We start from the raw sequence: 22,274 nt of genomic DNA on the forward strand, positions 1-22,274 counted from the left end.
TTGGCAGTCGAATTGTGGGAAAAATTGTTTGATTTCCCTATCGCTTACTTTTTTGTAGTTTTGTCTTTTTGTGAGAGAATTTTACCCCCATTCTTTAAAATATCTCTTTTGACGAATTTTAGTGCAGAAAGTACGCGAACGGACCTATTGTTATCCGCCGAGACATTTTACAGAAATTCTTGTCAAAGTAGAATTTAAATTTATCGCTATTCTTTGTACAGGTTGACAAGTGACGACTTTTACGTCAGGTAGAACAATGACGTTTTTGATTGACCTTTCTGATTCTTCTAAATCCCATAAAATGACAGCTCTTCTTCTAAACGGAAGAAAACTATCGATTGCGGAATTAAACTTAATTTCAATGAGGTAATAATGATGACAAAATTTTGAATTTAGGAAAGTTGAGAATGGCTGTTATACACACAAACTAATAAATAGCTTGTAAGGGGTCAGTTATAGCTATCAATGGTTTTCATCGTTGAAACCCAGCGTTATAATTTTTTTGACAGGCCAATAAAATCTTTTATTTAAATGTTGAAACCAAATCGAGCCCTTCCCGCCAAATTATCGTAAGCGCCAAAATAAATTTTATATTAAACGACAAATCAAAAGCTCACTGCTAGTCCTTGAAACAATTTGTACCCATAGCCAGTATTGGAAATTATTAATTATGCTTAAGTTTCGACATGACAATATTCTTCAAGGATCTATGTGTTACACTGCCAAATTTTAATAATCAAGTTGTCTTTTTTATTGAAAATGTCGCGTACGATGAAGTGGCGGGAAGGTCTCCAAATATTGCCAATATCTTCCTCTTCAATTTTTGTGAACAAAAATTAGTTCAACATGGCCTGATAACGATTGCCATTGAATGAATTGGTCACTCCTTGCTCATTTTCGAAAAAAATGCCCAATTATGCCTCTGGACCAAAATCGGCACCAAACAGTGACTCGTTTTGGGTGTATGAGCTTGTATGCGTGCGGGTTTTCTGTACCTCAAATGAGACAATTTACCCGCCAAGATCAAAATGAGTTTCATCTGATTTTTTTGTCAAAACAGGCCCACTTTGCGAAGCGAAAACGTTTTGGATGGTCAGATCTTGACTAGGCGCAACTTTCCCTAGCACAAGTGAAAATTCTATTTTCAGCGGTTTAGGAGTGAGAGGAGGCCGAACGGTGCAGGTGATTTTTGTGGGTGTTGCGCTCCTAAATGTCTCCGAAATGTTCAACTGTTGAGAACGACGGTAAATTCATATTGATTGTGCTTTACGCGCACTTTCTGTCACAGCAGCAATATTCTCGGTTATGTGCACTGTTTTTGGCTTTTCACTCTTTGGTTTTTTGATGAGGATGCCAGTTTCTTTCACTTTTTTCACAAGATAACGAACATACGGAGCTGACGGTGATTATCTTCCTCCAAAATCCATAAACAATTTTCGCACACATTCTGCAGCAATATTTCCCAGCGTTGTTCAAGCCTATACACAACCATATTCGCTTAGCGGAAGGATTATCTGTCAAGTCAGACAAGTGTTACGATTCACGAAATAAGCATTAGTTGAAAAAAAAGTTAAATGGCTGACCCTTTATAAAGTATAGTTTTAACATACAGAAACTCTAGAATCAACAAATGCTAGATGGTCACAGAGTACCACCTGCTTAGCAACCAAGCAAATATGGCCAAACATAGACTTAAAACGGTCAAAAGGCTTGATATCCCTGAGCAGACAAAGTATAAGCTCTACAATTGGAGTAATAACAGGACGCTGCCTCATGCTAAGACATGCTCTGAGGCTAGGGGTCTACACAAATGACTTCTGTAGAAGCTGCATGGACAAGGAGAAAGAGGAAACAGTCCAACACCTTCTATGTACATGTCCAGCACTCTCCATTAGAAGAAATAACTTTCTCAGTAATCCCTTCTTCGATAATACCAGCAACGATTGACACAAAATGTCTCTTTAACTTCATTAAAAGTACAAAATGGTTTGTTTAAGTTCAATACTCTCCCATGAGTAACCTCATTAGTGGTATCACAATGTACCCTTGAGGTCTAGGTGCGTCAATGACATCTGGACAGCCACTCCAACCTTACCCAACATAACATACAGAAACGGTTTATTTTCCCAACTTTTATAAACTACAGTATAAAAGTTATAGTACTATCAACGTGGCTTTTTACAGGGGCGGCACCTAGTGGCTACGGTGACATTAGCAATTACAGTTTTTATTACTTACTTTGTATATACAACTTCTAACGCCACCTTGAGGCAACGGCGGACGTAAAAAAGACAACTCCTAGTAATACCATAGATTTTATACATAAAGACCACAGCACATTTTATTTGTAATTTGTCTGATCAAGAAAATTAATAAACTTGGAACTTCTTGCCATCAGCTGTTAACACACACTTAATTAAACTTATTGGTTCCTTTCGCTTTTTTTGAAAGACAAGTTTTGAACAGAACATGAATTTTAGAAAATTATTATTTATGCAGGTCTTATGGTTTTCTTGTTGTTTACAAAAACGTCATTAAATGCTATCTTTCATTTTCTCTTATTTGAGTTATATTTTTTGTTATTTCACTGACGTTTTTATTTCTATGATCTCACACATTTTTGTAGTATCACATGTAAACAATTGTTTTTAAATTCGGTTTAATAAATCTGAGAATGAAAATGTTATGACTGGATTTCTTTTTTCACAATTCAAAAGGAAAGAAAAGAAATGCAAAGCTTCAATTTTATATTTCAATCTCCTATGTCAAACCTACTATGAAAATTCTCACAAACCTCAGAAACATAAACTGGCCCATTTATATTATCATGATGCACCCTATACTCTCTTCGAATTCCGATTTAATTCGCATCTGTCATGTTTCATAAGACAGCTGATAAATTCGAAATTCACCTGTCATCTGAGCTGTCATCATATATAACCTTTCTTGTTTGCATTTCTACCAAAAAACGAAAAATATTATAATTTTAGAACTTTTTCAAATAAATATAAACTTTTAAAGTCTTAAAATGGCCCAAGTTATTAAATACATTGGTCGCAAAACAGATTTCCGTGGAAAACCACTATGGGAAATTCTAGGCAATTTGAAAAATCACGGTGTAGGTCGAATTGTTGTTCGCAGCATGTTCGAGCGCTATCCAGAACCATCGTTTATGAAAATTCTCAAAGTTGAAGCTGTTCCTAATTCAGTAAGTTTTTAAATCCTCACTAAATCCCTTCAGTCTAAATCAACAAAAAAAAAACTTTTACTTTAGGAAGACCGCAAAGTCCGTGTAACCATAGAACGAACTTTCCGTGGAGTCACACAACCCAAACCAGTTGTCATCTATAGCACAACATACAAAGCTGACTATCGGCTCATACCCAAAGATGAGGAAGCGGAATATTGCAAATCTGCTGTACAACAAAAAGAAATGATTCTTCCCAATGAAATTGAGTTTCCACCTTTGTTGAGAGAATTCGTGAGGGAAGAGACTGGAAATGAGAATCCCATGATGAAGGTGCATTTCAAGAAAAACATCAACAAACTGGCACGTTTGGCTGAGCCGGGCGAGAAGCCAAACATTGAAATCAGCATGGGTCTAGGGAAACCAGTCAGTCCCAAATTATATGAAAATTGTTTGTAAAATTTAAAGAAATAAATTGTTCAATCAAATAGCTTGTATTTACTTTTATATTACTTCTTTTTATATTTCTTTATATTAACTTTAGATGGATAGATATTTAATTACATAAATTAGAATAGGGTTCCCCAGAGGAATGTATACGATTATAAGGTTATGTACAATGGCACCAATACGCTATGACTTTATTTGAGCAAGTTTTCTGGTAAGCTTGTCCACTTCCAATCCCAATACGTCAAGATTTTCCTGCAATAAAAACAACAAATTAAGATCCGTTCGTTTTCTCTTACATGACGAACTAAATTACCTTCAATGTTATATTCTTCAGCAGCGTATCTTCCAACACAGCTTGAAGCTTCTTATTGATTTCCAATGATAACTCCAGAGTCATACTCTGATTGGGACCTTTGATGCCAGAATATATGGCCGACATAACACCGCCATATTTTGCCAGTTCCGTCTTATTCTGGTCACTCTTGGAAGATGTTAGTGCACCAGCCTGATCTCGCATCATATAATACTGAACTACTTTCGATTTCTTCTGTAACTCGGCTACCAACGATAATGTGTGATTTTCCAAGAAATCTATCTTCTCTGTTTGCCTCGCCGATGCCTGCTGGAGACGAAGAATTCTCTCAACTAAATGCTGCTTGGAAGGACCCTTAAAATTCAAATTGAGAACAAAACGTTTTATTTATTTTCAAAGCTTAGAAAAAGATTATAAATTACTTGGACATCACGATTCATAGTTGAAGTATTGCTCTGGGCTTCAGATTCGCTGTCACTTCGACTATTGTTACTTCCTCGCGAATTACTCGAGCCAAGTTGTTCTTGACTTGTGCTCTTCAATTGGCAATTTCTGCATAATGACGGCGATGTTGATGAGGGCGATTTTGGAGAGGTAGAATTTTCTTCGGAAATTCTTTTAAACTTTTGAATTTCTCTTTGGAGCTCCTGTAGACAACAGACAACAAAATTAATTAGAATGTATTAAAAACTTTAGCTAGGATTATAAGGGATAAAGTACCTTAACTACTTGAGAATGTTTCTTTTTGGTTGCGTCGAGGTCTCCTTGAACGTTCTCCAATTTCACTTTAACTGATTCATACATTTTTGTTTTCTCCGAAAGATGTTTTGTTAACAGCAACCGATCTTCGTTCTTTTGTTGAATCTCTCCTTTGAGTTGTGACTCTATTTCTTGATATTTTGTGTCAAAGTCGAGTTTTTCTTTTTTAAGGATCTCGTTCTCTGCTTCGATACCTTTAACCTTAAAGAGAAAAAATGTTGGTTTTTAAGTTTACAGTATTTTATATTTATTTTGTTTGTTTTTTTCTTTTTAAGGGCATTTGGTACCCTTTTAATCCCCAAATAGAGCAATCACATTAAACGACAGAGCACAACAAGGAATTCAACATTCGGTTAGTTCGACAAAGGAACAAATCTCTGCAGTACTTGATAAAACAGCCAAGGTTGGAACGTCAATGGAGACGCAAGTATAACTGTTCAGTTGCTTAAGGTGATGAATACAACTGCCTATTTATGTTAAAATAATAAAACAAAAAAGAGAACAGGGATTAAGAGATTGTTGTTCTTGTCTACAACGTTATACACTCTGGAGAAGTGGTCCTTTCATATCCCCAGTATTGACTGCGGTTCCACTATGATGTTTCCACTTTCGTCTTTGCAGCCTTCGGTTCTAGGTTTATGTACCTGTGAATTTCGTTTCACCTGTTCATAAAACTTTCAAACTTCATTTCTTCTTTTAAACCTCTCAACATCTTCGACTGTACGCTTCTCATGCCCTCTCTTTTTCCTTCTGAAAAGTCGGTGTTTCTCTCACCTCTTCTCTGCCTGTTGTTTGGCTGCATTTGCCTGCTGACATTCCTCATCAAACCAGGGGTTCCTTTTTGATGGCTCCTTGAAACCCAGCACATCAGAGCCGGCTTCTCTGATTGAATCTTGACAATTTTGCCACTGGTTTTCGACGTAGTACCTTCTCCCAGCACCTTCCTGTTTTGCCTTGGGTCTGGAAACCCGAAGTAGTGCTCCATCTTTTCACCTTCCCAAGTGGAGAACAAAAACTCGTAGTTTGTTCCCATAGTACGAACACTGTTATCGAGCCATCGTACGAATACTATTTTATTTGCTGTATCAAACCGATAGTCAAATTAATGGAAAGCAGTGAGCATCTTTTCATTCTGTTTTCCCTCACAGTGCCTGTGGCACAATAGCCAGCATCACGCAGATCTCGCAGCAAGGCATGGCTGATGAGAAAATTTTTAAAGAAAACAATATACTGTTGCGGAATAGCATTCGTAACAATGGCTCATTTTGGCACTGTACCGATTTTCCACAATATATATCTAAAGCGTAACAATAACAGTCAGAACTTGCCATCATCCAGTTTTTGTAGCCGAATCGCACTAGCTTGCCTCTTATGAATTGCTTCGATGGGTGCCTACCAAAATATTTTATCATAGATTCATATATAGATACATTTTCATAAAAAAACGCCCCACTGCAAGTGGCCGTACTTTGAACAGCTTATCGTTGGACCGAGAAGTAGCGTCATTGTCGCAAAAATGCAAGTATTTCTTTATATCCATGAATCTGTTTTTTGACATTAGGAACATGTAAGTCTTCATCTAATGACCAGTATAACCTCTCTCGCGGAAGTGAGTGATAACCCGTCAATAGTAGAATGCCAAAAAACAACTTGAGGTCATCCACAATTATTTGATATTCCTGACTATTTTTCTGAGCAGCATATAACTTGGTGTTCAAACCGATCATGTCAAAGACTTCCATATCAAATATTTTTTCAAATATACTGGCCGGTATTTGATCCTTCAGCTTATTTTTTAAAAAATCTGTTCGGGTCTGTACATTATTTTTTGTTGAGGTAGAAGGCATAGCATCGTACGAAACGTCGCATTTGATCCACCGCGGTTCCCAGGCCACGACCCTTCTAAACCTCGCCAATGGTTCGTCATCACTGCTATCCCATTCTTCATCTAATTCACCATTTTTATTTCAGGATTTGAATACCTCCACGTTTCCAAAACATTGTCTAGGTCGCCCTCGTCATTGTCCGTCATAACTCTGGTTCTTGAGGGATGGCTTTTACTTCGTAGGTTACTTTCTGGTTCTCTTCTTCATTACAAATGTTTTCAATTGCTTCTTCCAGTCGCCGATACTCACTTACACCTTGGAATGGCCTCTTAGCTATTGTACTTACCTCAAAAAAATCTGCAAATATTATACGTGTTGTAATACTAATAAGCCCATTGGACCCATTTGAGGACACCACAATTTGAGGACGGTCAATTACTGCAAGAACTACGAAAACGAAAACATCTACCATTTAACATATTTCTGGATATTTGGTCTTCATTTAAAATTAAGCAACACCCATTCAATAAAATTGAAGTTTGACGATTGGTACTAATTATATGCACGTTCCAAATCGATTACTGAAAAAAGGGACTTGCCGGACATTTTATGAGTGTAATCCTGAATATGTGGAATAGGATACTGGTCAGGTATGGTAAATGTGTAACATCCACATCAATAAACATCCAATCCATTTTTCTTCTAAGTGCGAAGTCGATTTTGAATGATTTTTGTCCCGTATGTTTTGATTGGAGTTCCATTATCAGAAAATAAGGAATATGTGTTGTCTGGTTTATCATGTTATGTGGGAGGTATGACCGAAAAGTCTGCACCTGTGTCTACGAGATATTCTTGTTTTGTTTTTCTATCTCGTATAAATAAGCGACGGATTTTATTTGTGTCAGCTCTGTGCAGTGTCGCTTCCGATGACAGAGCCTAATTTAATTTTTCGAGAGGTCGAATTTTTTGAATTGAATTTAAAATGTAATGATAGCGACGGAAGTGGAAGACGTAGTTTAGACTTACTGCGACTTTTGCTTAAATCTCTCTTTTGTGAGACATGCTTTCTTCTTCCACCTGATCTTGATGTTCTTAGTTCTTCGACTTGTTTTTTAAGCGCATCGATTCTTGATAAATTTTCAGATTGGCTTCCAACTGCTGATATGTTTGAGATGCTCAGCATTCTTCTTTTGATCAGAGTCAGTAAATTCTGCTATTATCACTTTTTTCAGTTCTTCATATTAATTTTTTTTTGTGGATTTCTAAGTGAATCACTGACACGTGAAGAAACATTTTGATCTAATGAAGGAACGACGAGACGTAGTGATATTTTGTTGTGTCGCATTTACTGTTAGCAATGTTGAACTGCGACTCCATCTGAATAAAAAAATAGGTCGGGTTAGTTTTGCAAAAATGGTGGTGGCTTGTTAGAAACACGATGCAATTCGCCGCTAACGTTTTGTCTGTCCTGGTGATCATCTGGCATTTTCAATTATTTGCTGTAGAACTTTCGAGAAATTTAACAATAATTTTTTTCTTGCTATGCGTAGGTACTTTTTTTCAACGTCGAAGTGGAATGAAAATTTTAAATAATTAAATAAAGGAATGATAATGATAATATATTTATTGTTGCTCCATATTGTCCGAATAAAAATACACGAATCAGGAACAATCTAACAAAATAAATATGTATTTACCTTTTGGTCAATAATCGGATTAAAAATAAATAAATTGGGTGGCGCAACAGTCTGTTGTGAACCAGGGCCTAGTGACTTACAACTCTCAACCATTCCTGTGTGCGAGTACTGTTTTCAATAATCGGATTATTCCACGAAATAAATAAAATATTATTTTTGCAACATAAATTATAAATGACGAAAAAGTACATCATTTCACTGAAACAAACTCCTTGGGAATGCAAAATCACGTTTGAACAAAGGAAAAGAAAACTGTACAAACAAATAACGGCATTTTAAAACCTGTACCCAGGCGGCGTAAATGAGTTAAAAGACATTTCGACCTCTTAACCGAAGTATTGTTCGCTTCGTCTTTTAAAAAGAATCATGAACTGTGCAAAATATACCTCGATAAATATTATGACAAAAATTAAGCGTTTAAAGGTCCAAAGAGCAGTTTATCTTGCTTTAGCTTGAGCAAAGAGAAATCGAGTAGTCCTTTGAAGTCGTAGACCAGCTCCACAAAAATTGGTGGAAAACAAGATTACGTTGTCAGTCGTACTAATCGAGAGAACCAAATTCGACGGTTGCTCTCTTCTTGGCTACAAGCTGTGATTTGCACACCAACTTGCATATGTATTAACTCCATATAAAAAAAATGTGGGGAACAAATACTTATGCAAGAAGATGTGCATACTTACCACCTTTGAAAAATGGCGAATGTAGTCAGCTGTTCAGAGGTGTTCAAAGAAAATTCAAAATTGTGGATGAACAACTTTTTGGTACTCTCATTTTCTTCGATTGAGAGTAATATCATTTGAATATAAAGTGAAATTAATAACTCTTCTTAGGTGCCAGAACAAAATAAAGATTTAGAAACAATTCTAAATTACGCATTTAGACAAATATTAGTTAGTAATTTAAATCGGGAGATTGGGACGGCCACTCTAAAACACAAATGTTTTTTGTTGCAAAACCACTCTTTTAGCAGCTTGGAAGAATCTTCGGGATCATTATCCTGCTGAAAAACCCAACGCAAAGGCATTTCCTTTTCAATATATGGCAGCATTTTTGACTTCAAAATATCTCTATATTGAAAACGGTCCATAATTCCTGCGATTTGATGTATCGTAACAACGCCTGCACCGGAAAAGTAACCCCAGACCATCACCGAGGCACCACCGTGCTTAGCCGTAGGGAGTACATTTGCTGGCTTTAAACGTGTTCCATCGGATTAAAATAAGTTTAATTTGCTTTCATTACTGAAAAGCACACTTTTCCATTTGCTTATAGTCCAGTTCAGATGATTTTTTGCAAATTCAACCCTGATTAAATGTTTTAATTAAGAAATTGAAAGTCTTTCCGATACACCTATCATAATTTACCTTTTTACGATGTTTTTAATTAAGTAGTGGCTTTTTTGTTAGTCGAAACGCATAAAGACCACATTCCCTTAAACGATTCCTTACCGTAGATGGCGCTATAGATACATTTAGATCCTCGAAAATATTATTCGAGGACGCAAAAGGGTCCTTAAGAACAAAATTGTTTATGCGCCCACACCACCACCACCACCACCACCACCACGGTGTTCTGCTTCTACTGATTTGCCGCTTCTAATTTTTTTGATAATGTCATAAACCGTTGAAGTTGGAATTTTCAGCATTTCAGCGATTACATTTTGTTTTGTACCGGCTTGATACTTTTCTAACACTTTATAACGAATAGCGTTTGTGTGACGTGTTTTAGCTATTTTATTAATCGAATGAATTTCTATTTAGAGAGCTCACAACCTGCTTAGTTTTTTTAATTAATTATGGTATCCAAATGACAAAAAAAAAACGTTACCTAAACATCAAGACTCGAAGTTTTTCTTTATAAAATCCGGTTAGTTTTGAGCAGGGATGTTATGGGGTAAATTTATATTTTTTATATTTATTTTTTTACCATCAGATCATTGTTAAGTAATTATAAAGTATACCAATATGTTTTTGAAATAAATACAATAAACAAATTCAGTTTGTTTTTTCTTAGTCGATATTAAGGAAGGCATTATACAAAAAAAAAATCCGGAATGTTTCTAGCATCACTGTATACAAATAAAGTCTAGTCTTTTAACCTTAACCTTGTTACACTCTTTCTGAACACATCTTTTCTTGTTTTGGTTGTTAATGCCATCTATCTGTAACTCAGAGATAGAGAAGGGAAAAACAAATTCACCACGATCTACGGTTATAACGTTTACCGTAATTTATTGACAAACGAAAATTTGTTGCTAGAATTAATTTGTGAAAACCAGAGAGAGAAATAAATGTCAAATGTCCAATCTCTCAACCAAAAACACTCTATATAAAGATATAAATCCCCGGTAGACATCTTGGTTTGCCTACAAGCTAAACCGGAAATCAGCCTCATAAACTTTTTCATAGTGTGCGTGTAATTTCTCCTCCAATTTATTAAATTTCCCCAAAAAACTCAGTAAGTGTGTCTATGTATGCGTGAAAACACGTCAATTTTTTCTCGTTGAATTCGTTCACATTACAAATACAACAATGTAAACAAATGGGTTTTGGAGGGTGATACGTACGAAGGATTTATATCTTTACTAGAGTGTTTTTGCTCTCAACTGAAGTTTTTTCTCTCTCTGCTCACCGAGGTGAAAACATGAATACACCGATACGAATTCAACACGCTATTAAAAAATGAGAGTTTCGAAGGGACGGAGACGAGGAAATTTGGCCCTCTCCATAGATTTTTCTCTCTGACCCGGTTGTCGAGCTGATGAATGATGAATCTCCGATATAGCTTTTGTCTTTAAAATTAATAACGAGCAGAACTTCCTCCCATTTTAGTTTGTGTGTCAAATAATTACTCAAAAATTTTAACTCAAAAACTTGTAACTGACCTAGGTACAGTCATTACCTTAACAAAAATTCTAAATCTAGAAGTATTCTAACGAGAATCAAAATAAAACTTTGGTTAGAACTTTTTATAGCCTCGGTGGCGCAGTAGGCAGCGCGTAAGTCTCATAATCTTAAGGTCGTGAGTTCGAGCCTCACCCGGGGCATAACTTTTTTTGTATTTTTGTTCTCAAAAACAAAAATTCTTAATTTTGTTTCTTACTCACCCTCGATGTGTGTAAACAAACTGCATTTTGTAATCTAACAATCATTTCACTCATTTCCTTATTTATACTAAGCAACTCTTGTTCCTTGGCTTGTAACTGTTCCATATCTTGTGTTGAATCAACAAGTTTCTCTTCCATCTGTCGAAGATTCTCATTGAGAGTATTGATTTTGTCTTCATTTCTAAAAGAATAGAATTCATATTTTCTTTAATATGCAACTATACAAACAAAAAGACAACAAAAAAAAGAACTTACAAAGTGTTTTGAGTTCGAAGAACTTGCAATTCTTCTAGTTGACCTCGAAGTTTAGCTGAATTTAACATTTCTTCACTATAAGAACCTTGAACAGCAACATGCTCTTGACGTAAGCATTCTAATTCTCGATTAAGATTTGTGTTCTAAAAATGAAATCTTACAATAAATTTCTTTAGATTTAAGTTTTTAATTTTCTTACTTCGAGAATCTTTTTGTCAAGGTTCTCTTGAAGTTGATTTATCTTCTCTGTGGCTTGTTTCTGTTCTTTGGTTAGACTTTCGATTGATTTGTCTTTACTTTCGATTTCATGTTTTAGTAGAATTGCTGTTGCTTCGTATTCCATTTTTATTTTTTCTATGAAATTTTTTAATGCGAATGTTTAGATGAAATTTGGTGTAAAAATACTCAAAATACTTACCTTTGGCCTGTTCCTCATGAGGCTTTGGAGTATTTCGCTCTTCTTCCAGCTTTTTTTCAGCTGCCTGAGAACACAAAGAGTTTAATCAATGTTACGCTTACATACGACAATTTAATTTTACGTTACCAATTTCGCTTCAGTTTCCTGAGCCAATTTAACTGAATTCCATTTAAATTTCATTTCCAGATTGTTGTAGTCGGCCTTTTGTTTTTCAAGTTCTTTTTGGTACTTCTTCACATCGTTGCACTGATAAAAAAAAGTTGATTTAAATAAGTTTATCTTCACTTAAAAACTTCTCAATTGGGGTTCATGGAAACACTTGCTGTTAAGGTACAAGTCCATTCTTTCTTCCTTGTTTCTTACCTTCTCATCTAACATATAAGTAATTCTGGATTTCTCTTCATTTAAAGCTTGAAATTTGGTTGTAATGTTCTTCACTTCCTTTCGAGAATCAGCGAGTTGTTTTTCAACTAAGTCTTTTTGTTTTTTAGCATCAATTAGTGATTTTTCCTTAGTGGCAAATGTTATAACGATACTTTCTTTTTCCTTCATTGCCATTTCCTTTTCTTTTCGGAACTAAAAGGAGAAATTTTATATAAACTTTTGGAATCTGTGAAAATTGTAAAAAAAAAAAACAACATGGAACTTACTGCCAACTTTTCTTTTTCGAGAAGATTATTCTCACGTTGGTATAACCTTATTGTGTTGTCTTTTTGTGTAAGAGCCTTTCGTAGCTGTTCGATCTCGTTCTCATAATTTCGTAGTCGATTTTCTATTCGTTTGTACTTTTCGGAATCTTCGGGCGGAGTTGGTGGAGGTGTTGTGAATGGGGGATTTTGTTGAGGTTGTTGTTGATGAATTTTTGGTGATGCTGAAGTTGAAACTTCACATGTTTCTGTGGGTTTTGAAACCTCCACAGTTCTAATATTGTTTTTATTTGATGTCTGAGGCATTTGCTCTGCTGGAAGTGTTGATTCTGGATTTGTTTCGATTGAACCATCTTCTTCTGAAATCGAATTGATTGGAACATCACCTTCTGAGGAAGATTTAACGCTAGAATTTATTTGTAGGGGCGGACAATTAACTAGTTGCTTTAGGGCGATGGTTTCTGTTGACCCATTTGAGGGAAAAGTTATGGATGCATCACTTGTTTTATACGACACACAATTGGATGAATCGTTTTGTGCAGATTTATCTTTATTTTCTTCCGTTTTCTGGTTTTGTTCGGAATTTTCTTGTGTTGCTTGTGAACTTTGATCGCTAGATTCATCGTTTGTTTGATTTAAATTGTTTGTTAAATTCTGAGATAGCCCAGAATGGAAACCTTTGTTTACATCTTTATCAATCGATGATCCCTCCTCACTTTGAGGTAAATCCTCTTCCACAATATGTGGACTTTCACATGATTTAGCTTGATGCTCTTCTGTTACGTTCGATGAGTTTTCCTCTGATTTTGTATTTGTATGAATTTCAGAAGTATTTGTGGTTATTTCTTCCATATTTATGGAATTTTTTAATGAACAAATAATTTAAACAAAATTTTTAATTGGATTTTTATTTTCACGTCTACATGTTTACACGTCAAATATAATTTGAAAGTCAAACAGTGACAGCTAGGTGTGTTTAGCAATTAGGCTCGTTCATTGACAAAATATAGAGTGTTTTCTCTACAGGTGGAAGGATAAGTAGTGTTTGGTAACGTTACGTTCAGTTATACACAAGGGACCTGTTCACAGTGTAAAATTAAAATTCTGAGTTGTAACACGCTCTTCACGATAAGACTGTTCTTGCAACAGAAAAATAAAACAGTTTAAAATTTGTAGTCACATTTTTCACAGCTCACCAAATGTTCGTTAAAAGTCTTCAGAAGCCGAAACAAAATTAATATTATTCTTTTTATTTTTGATAAATGGACTTAATTGAAATAAAGAACCCTACCCGATGAAAAACTCTGTTTAAAAGTTAAGCCTAGTACATACTTGTGAACCATCTCGTGAACTCATACAAATTTCAGTTTTTGGTTCACCCGTGAACTTGCTCGTGAAGCTGAGTGGAGAACAAAGTGGAGAGTTTTCGTTCACGGGCAATTCACGTGCAAAATGTACGGGAACTTTTGATGAAGCTTTGACATTTGGTTTGTTCATGTTCACAACGTGTACTCACAAGTGTGTACCATTGAGCAATGTCAAAAGTTCACTTTCTCCACTGGCGAACGTTCACTTCACGAGGAAGTATGTACTAGGCTTTAAAGCCTTTAAATTTGTATGGGTTCACGAGATGGTTCACAAGTATGTACTAGGCTTAAGTGAAATAGTGTTGCAAACAGAAAAAGAATTTATTTGGCATTTTTACTAAGTTCATTGCACCAGATCTGAAACACCCTTATAGGATTTTCACACCAAGTCCAAAACCCGGTTTTCGCGAAAATATCGGTTTTCGCGGAAAACCTACATCGAAAATTCAAGTTTTCCCATGCATTTTTCGTAAACTACAAGTTTTATATAAAACCTCTCGAAAACTAGTAGCAATTCAAAGTTGAACTAAGCAAACAAACCTTTCGAAACCTTCAGCACTCCAATTAATGTAAACAAAACAGCTGATGGCTGCTGTCAAAACAAATATTTAATTTTGAAATAAATTTGGTCGTGGTAATTGATATTTTTTATACAATTTCCTTACAAAATAAGAATTATTTCTTTTTGTTTTTTTTATTAACAGAATATATAAGAGAAAAAAAAACAAAAAAAGAAACTTTGTGAGAGCTGCGTTGCAACAGAAAAAATTGCGGGAAAATTTGCCAACGTCGAGAATAAAAGCCCCGGTGACTATTTGCGGCACCGGTGGTTCTTTTATGATCCTCCAGAGTTTCAAACGCTCTTTGTTAAGCGAGGAATCGGAATTCACTATGGCTACTGGCGTGATAAGGACGATGAAAATGAAGATATAGTTCGTAATGTAGTTTCCAAAGGATGCGTCTTCGAACTCGTCGCCACAAATATGTCCGACGCTTTCGCTTACTACCTTAAAAAAGACTTTCCGGTAACTCCGTTCAATTAAAAAAATTTGGGAGATATGAGAAATAAGTATGGAAGATAATTTCTGGTAGAGGCTAAGTCGCAGCGGGCTAGGAAAATTTGCACCCAAACCTTCCACAATGAGGGAATCGTTATTCCAGTGAATAAAACCACAACAGTGGGATATCGCAACTTAATGAACAGCCTGCCAAAATCAAGAAGATCCTCAGTACATTGTACAAACTAGGCTAGTTTTTAAAGGAAGAAGCCAAAGAGATAGTCATGGAGAAATTGCAGCCCATTATAATAGCTTCAGTGATCGCTTTGGATGAGTGTGGTTTTGGTACGAATCTATAACCAGGAATTGGCCTTTTCTGCTCCGGCCATAAGTGCCTACACGAAATCGTTCAGAATCTTCTCAACCCCGTCTATAAGTTGCTCGGACGGCCACAATGTATGGCGATTCTGGAGGCACATTTCGCTAACAGAAGCAATAGTCATGAGCTCAGTATTTTGGATTGAATTTGTTGTGAAAAAAAGAAGAAGGAGTCTGATGATCGGGTTGGCCCCCGTGAAATAGCTATAACTCCAGCCTATGAACTTGGTGGTAGCACACACAAGTTGTTGTTGTTTCATTCTTATATTCAATCACGAAGAAGATAATGTTTTAAATAAAATGAATTTTTATTGTAACAGTTTTGTTTGTTGTTGATTCTTTGATATATTTTCTACAAAATCAGCTTCGTGAATTATTTGTACCAGTTAAAGTGAACTAAGAGGATAGCTGCAGACAAGCGAACTTGTAGTTCTTGTTGGTTCATGTCGTGAACCCATTCACCCGTCCCCGGAACTTCAGTTGTCCACAGAGTATATCATCTGTATATTGCTCACTTGTTTCCTCATAAGAGTTTCCTCTTTGTTTTTTTTTTTGTAGTTATAGACTGAACTTCTTAATTAGAAGTGTTTTTTTACACTGTTTTAAAATTTAATTGTTAAATTGTAAGTTTTTTCTTATTCTTGTTGTCCACAATATTGTACTATGTGTTTTATATTTCATGTTTAATAAAGTTCCCCTGAGGAAGGCAGCAACCCCTGCCGAAACGTCGGGAAAAGTTAATGTAACAACCTTGTTTCATTGCCACGATCAAAGTGACTAAAAAAGCCGAAGGAAAACCTAATTTTTCCTATACACATATGTTTTTATTTTTATTAAATGGACTTTTTTGAAAAAAAGAACCCTTCTGGAGTGAAAAAATAGGAATTATTAAACTTACTTCAGTGTTGCAAAAAGATTAGAAAAAAAAATACAAATTTCAATATATTGTGACTTTATCTTTAAATTGTGGTGCTGACCCTAATTATATTTAAATAAAAAAATACCATCAAGTACAGTTTATGGACTCCCTATTAACTATTGTGAATGTCAGAACAACGTCAGGCTTAAGCAAAAGTAGATCTATTTTCTATTTGGTCGTTCGACAATCCATTGTAAATTATTTTGTTTTGATATTTTTTAATAAATATATTCTTTTAAAAAAAGTTGTTTTATAAATTAACTGTGTACATGCTTTAAGTTCAAAATACCATATATACATTATTAATCCATGTTTTTTAGTATAGCGCTGAACGAATAAATGTAATGCTTAAATAGTATCCTGAACTCTACCATTAAGCACATGACAGATATATCAGCTGTCAATGTCATAAATCGTGGTTGAGTGATAATTTTTGTATTTACCCACTTCTGTTAACTATTTTTTAAGTTATAATTATTTTTAACAAACATTCTTATAATGGTTTGTTCCTTGGGAATTGAAAGCAGTGCCAACAAAGTTGGTGTAGGAATAATAAAAGATGGTGAAGTATTGGCGAATGTTCGAAAAACATACATAACACCACCCGGCGAAGGTGCATTGCCTCATTTATCTTGCTTATTATGAATTAACTAAAGGTTCTGTTTTTTTTTGTTGTAAGGTTTTCAACCCCGGGAAACTGCGACACATCATCGACAAAACATAACCGGCCTCGTCAAAGCAGCTCTGGCCGAAGCAAAGATAGATCCCTCCGAAATCGATGTTATTTGTTATACCAAAGGACCCGGCATGGGAGCTTGCCTGCATGTTGGTGCTCTCACCGCTCGCACACTGTCTTTGATCTGGAAGAAACCAATCCTGGGAGTCAATCACTGCATCGGTCATATTGAAATGGGGCGTTTAATTACCAAAGCACAGAATCCAATTGTGTTGTATGTTAGTGGTGGAAATACACAGGTAATAGCCTACTCCAACAAAAGGTATCGAATCTTCGGCGAAACTATTGACATTGCTGTAGGCAATTGTTTGGACAAATTTGCACGCATAATCAAACTTTCAAATGATCCAAGTCCGGGCTACAATATCGAACAGTTGGCAAAGAAAGGGAAAAAGTTTATTAAGCTGCCGTATGTAGTAAAAGGTAACTATAATTTTCTGATGACATGTCCTCGAGTTCCTTAATTAAATTTCTAGTTTAAGGGATGGATGTAAGCTTCTCAGGAATCTTGTCAAATATTGAAGATATAGCCGATCCTAGTCGCCGAAAGAACAAACGGAAAAAAGAAGACCCCGAAGAGGAGTACACAAAAGAGGATCTCTGCTTTTCCCTCCAAGAGACAATCTTTGCCATGTTAGTGGAAATCACTGAAAGAGCCATGGCGCATTGCGGCTCAAATGAAGTAAGTAAAGTGAAAGTGTTACCAAATTCAATTTAGAATTAAATTATGTGTTTTTAGGTTCTTATAGTTGGCGGTGTAGGTTGTAACCTACGTCTTCAGGAGATGATGGAAATCATGTGCAAAGAAAGAAATGGCAAACTCTTTGCCATCGACGAGAGATACTGCATCGATAATGGTCTGATGATTGCTCATGCTGGAGCTGAAGAGTTTCGCTCTGGGGCTCGGATGGAATTTGAAGACTCTTCGGTTACGCAAAGGTTCCGAACAGACGAAGTGGAGGTTACTTGGAGAAACGACTAGATCTTTTTTTAATAGATAAATGAAAACTTTTTATTGAAAAACGAATAAAAAACAAAACAAAGTTAAATCAGAATCTGGTTTCTCATAAACGACTTTCAATGCTGCTTGTATCTCGATGATTTTTGATTAATGGCATCAAGTTAAGTTAGTCACCTTGTACTTGTATAAAGGTTCTGGAAGTATTTAAACAGTATTGACCTTATTTTAATACTAATCCTAAAGATTCATTCTAGGTGTATGTACTTGTCCATCGAGACCTACTTCCTCAAGATTGTGGATTTAGAAGGTTAACTTGTTTTATCCTCAACTCGAATGGTTTCAGTTGATTTTTAAGTTTTACGAATGCAGATGTTTTCTTTCCAGACATCTGAGGGGTATAATTTCAAAACTCTTCTTTTTCAATTTTGAGAATTTTAAGTAAAACGAAAAAAACTGTTAAAATCTGCTAAAATGACATAGCGATTGGTCGAAAGGCTAAATTTGAAGTTTAGAATGATCTTTATCTATTTCTTTTGGTTTTGAACCTATAAGATGAATCTAAAAATTATAAAAATTCAATTTAATTTGGAATAAGCGGCTTAATCCGGAATTTTTGGCAATGGCATATTTTTTTGGCAGTCAAAAGACATTATCAAAAGTTCAGGCTTTTCTTCTTTTGCCATCTGAAAAAGGCAACTCCATGCTTTTTGTGGACCCTGAACTCTATCATAAGTTGGTTTTTGACATCTGCATTTTGAGCAACTTTGATGCGTTCTTTCAACGATGTACTGGTGGAGCGAATATCTGTAGCGGGAGCCTTAAACCCAATATTGAAAAAAGTGTTGAGCACATTTCGGAAAAAAGACTTTTTGACTTTAAGAGACGTTACTGACTCCTCTTGGTAGAGGGTGTGCATTTTATCTATCGACAAATCTCCACTCAAATATTGCCTGTATGATCTTCCTTGGCAATAATGAACTTCATGGATATGGAATCGTTTAATGAATTACTTAACTGAGTCGCGGTGTTCAGACAACGTACCAGACCTCCGGTCACCATCACGCTTCTCCCTTGGTGCCTCTCCTCAGTGTAAGATATTTTTGCGATTCGTTAAATGGCAAAATTCCAAGTAGCTTTCACCTCCTTTCATAGGTAGGAAGATCTATGTCCCATTAAAGTCTTTTCACTACAACTCTCGTAAATCGTTTTTGGATCTTTTCGATTCTAAATGAATGAAGAAAATATGAAGGATTCCAGAGTACACTGCAGTATTCAAGATTAGACCTTAAAAAGTGAAAATATAAACACTTTAAGGGGTGTGGATCGGAAAACTCCTTTAAGCTTAGCAATATGAAAGCTAACATTGAACTGCCTTAAGCAACTAAAAAATCTATATGCTTTACAAAGTCAAGTTTTTTGTCAAAAATCACACCAAGATCTTTTTTAAAGGTTATAACGGACAATGGCATATGATTGATTTTATAGATAAAATTAATTGGACAACGGTTTCGAGAAAACGTTAGGCTTTGGCATTTGCAAATGTTCAAATGTAAACAGTTAGCTAAACTCCAGTCCGATAAAAGATCAAGATCTTGTTGCAGAAGAAAATAATCATGTTAAGATTTTATACAACGAAATACCTTAAGATCATCTGCGTACATCAAGCACTTTGAATTTAAAAACATATCAGGAATGTCGTTTATAAACAACAAAAAAGGAAGAGGATTTAGCCATTTTTGTTTCTTTCTTCTTAACTCATTTAAAAAAAAAAAGTGAAATAGAAGAGTTTTGAAATTATACCCATCATCTCATCTCTTAACAAACCCAAATACACTTCTCGGGTATTTTTAGGAGTGGCACGATCTTCAAGTTGTTTAAGTATTTTCTCGTGAATTTCAGCTCCATTGTCTTGAAATAATTTAACTTCATCGTCAATGGATTCTTCACTCGGAAGTGTAGGCTTTTTTATGTTGCTATGACTGGACAATTCAGAGTAGATTATTGTAATATTTGTGGGCTAAAGGCAAATTTTTTGTTGGCATACCGCCATACTGTTTTATACAGGCCAGCCGTTTTGGCACTAAGTAAAACCCAAGTAGGTGAGGATTCCGATCCTGCTGAATTTTTTATTCATGGGTATAGCTTGGTGCCTTTATTCTTTTCCCACCATGGCCTCGCCCTATACATTAGGAATGATGTTGCTTATCAGCTCTTATCACAATATGGCCTTTGCACTAATTCCTTTTTTAATTATATGTGGTTTAAATTCTACGTAAATAAGCAAATCATTCACTACTACTTCCTTTATCGAAGCCCAAATTTGGATAGAGTATCAACTTGTCGTGAATTTGATGCTTTGTCTTTTCATCCAAAGAATTGTTTCGTCCTGTCCTCGCACTGAAATCGTTGTTACGGGCGATTTCAATGTACACAATTCTTCATGGCTTCAACATTCGACCAGACAACACCCGATGGAGTGTTGCTGAGTTGAACCACCTAGCTCAGCTAGTCAACGAGCCCACCCGAATATCAGACTTTGAAGGTCGAACAAAAAACCCTCTTGACTTGTTTCTTACCTCTGACCCCGATCAGTACACTGTTAGTGTTCTATCGCCTCTAGGCACATCTGACCATTGTATTATATCAGCAAATTTCTCGTGTCAAAACTGTTCAATTAAAGAAAGAGCTCCTAAGAGAACCATTTGGCAATTCGAGAAAGCCAACTGGGACGGTCTCAATAATTACTTCAGGATCTTTAACTGGTCACTATGTTTCCTCGATAGTGACGTTGACGCCAGCGATGATATGATCACAAGTTTAATTCTTAAAAGTATCAGACCCAAGGAAAACGCATGGTTCGATGCGAGCTGTAAAGAAGTTATTAGGGCCAAAGAGTTAAGTTTCCGTTGCTATAAAGCCAACAGTACTGAAGAAAGCCGTAAAAAGTTCAAACAAGCCATTAAGGCCAGCAACGCCCATATTCGACGGACCAAATTTGTCATGACCAAAAGTTACGGCAAAAAATACTGCAATGTCCCAAAGGCAGTAAAAATGTTTGGTCATTTGTAAAAAACATGAGCAATTCTTCCTCTTCTTCGGTTCCTACGCTCGTTGTTCATGACACTCCTTTTGTTATCTCTTTAGAGAAAGAAAATCTCTTTGCTAGGCAGTTCGTCGCCAATTCTACGCTGCCAGTGAGTGTCATGACTCCGCCTGTACTTGAGCCAGTAAGTGAATCTATGGGACCAATATTTTTTGCAGATCTTGAAGATCGAAAGCTTCTTAATGACCGACAATACGGCTTTCGTAGCAATAAGTCCACTGGTGATCTCATGGTTCATCTCACCGAACAGTGGAGCAAATCTTTACATCGTGGTGGAGAAAGTAAGATTATTGCACTTGATATTTCAAAAGCATTTTATAGGGTTTGGCATCAGGCTCTCCTATCGAAAATGCGTGCTTTCGGTTTTCATGAATCCCTGTTTCATTGGATAAGTAATTACCTTGCGGATCGTTCAATACAAGTAGTATTGGATGGATTCAAGTCTGAAAACCATAAAATAAATGCTGGTGTGCCCCAGGGCTCTGTTTTATCTAAAACACTCTTCCAATGCATTGTTTCGCTGACGATAGTGCTCTTAGCTTTTCATATTCGTTTTCAGATTCACATCCCTCTTCTTCGGATGTGGAACTGCATCGACAAAATATGATAACCTCATTAAATTCCGACCTAAACAGCATTCTTCAATGGGGATTAAAAAACAACCGCGTGGAATTTAATGCTTCGAAAACCCAATGCTGTCTTGTATTGTTAAAGCGTGATATACCCCCTTTGCCATTATCCATGGATGGCACTTGCATCAATGAAACTGAACAGCTCGATATTCTCGGTATGTGTGTCAAAAATCACCTCTTGTGGAATGATCACATACGCGATGTCGCCAAAAATGCCGCAAGGTGTTTGGGTTTTCTTAAGCGATGCAAGAAATATTTCACCTCTTCTGATCTGGCTATTATCTACAAGACTTACATACGTCCAAAGCTTGAGTATAACTCCCATCTCTGGGCTGGTGCTCCTGAAACTTACTTAAGCCTCTTGGATAGTATTGAACGTAGAGCATTTATATTGATAGATGATAACATCATCATAAGTAAATTTACTTCGCTGGAACATCGCCGTAAGGTCTCTTGTCTGACCCTTTTTTATCGTTATTTTAACGGCTTATGCTCTAGTGAAATAGCCAGTTGCATTTCTCT

The 22,274-nt window shown here is 35.9% G+C and overlaps 3 protein-coding genes and 1 non-coding gene across 4 annotated transcripts; 3 read left to right on the forward strand and 1 right to left on the reverse strand.

Annotated features, from left to right (window-relative positions):
* Positions 1-2,912: 2,912 nt before the first annotated feature.
* On the forward strand, positions 2,913-3,694 carry LOC129946970 (uncharacterized). Its single transcript, XM_056057356.1, has 2 exons — positions 2,913-3,208; positions 3,275-3,694. Exons 1-2 carry the CDS (start codon positions 3,029-3,031, stop codon positions 3,644-3,646), a joined length of 552 nt encoding a protein of 183 aa, XP_055913331.1. The 5' UTR covers positions 2,913-3,028; the 3' UTR covers positions 3,647-3,694.
* On the reverse strand, positions 3,680-13,608 carry LOC129946969 (coiled-coil domain-containing protein 186). Its single transcript, XM_056057355.1, has 11 exons — positions 12,662-13,608; positions 12,375-12,587; positions 12,138-12,257; positions 12,012-12,075; positions 11,793-11,947; positions 11,594-11,736; positions 11,339-11,519; positions 4,671-4,910; positions 4,373-4,597; positions 3,951-4,304; positions 3,680-3,889 (listed from the first exon to the last, which is right to left on the reverse strand). The coding sequence occupies exons 1-11, from the start codon at positions 13,508-13,510 to the stop codon at positions 3,821-3,823; spliced, it is 2,613 nt and encodes an 870-aa protein (XP_055913330.1). The 5' UTR covers positions 13,511-13,608; the 3' UTR covers positions 3,680-3,820.
* Trnam-cau (transfer RNA methionine (anticodon CAU)) lies at positions 11,206-11,278 on the forward strand. The gene has a single exon. It is a non-coding gene; the product is annotated as a tRNA-Met (tRNA).
* Positions 13,609-16,713: 3,105 nt separating the features above from the next.
* On the forward strand, positions 16,714-18,068 carry LOC129945752 (probable tRNA N6-adenosine threonylcarbamoyltransferase). The gene is made up of 4 exons (XM_056055653.1): positions 16,714-16,933; positions 17,000-17,479; positions 17,539-17,738; positions 17,796-18,068. Exons 1-4 carry the CDS (start codon positions 16,819-16,821, stop codon positions 18,036-18,038), a joined length of 1,038 nt encoding a protein of 345 aa, XP_055911628.1. The 5' UTR covers positions 16,714-16,818; the 3' UTR covers positions 18,039-18,068.
* The last annotated feature ends 4,206 nt before the right edge of the window (positions 18,069-22,274 follow it).

This window comes from Eupeodes corollae, chromosome 2 (genome assembly GCF_945859685.1).
Source record: "Eupeodes corollae chromosome 2, idEupCoro1.1, whole genome shotgun sequence".
Classification (NCBI taxonomy): domain Eukaryota; kingdom Metazoa; phylum Arthropoda; class Insecta; order Diptera; family Syrphidae; genus Eupeodes; species Eupeodes corollae.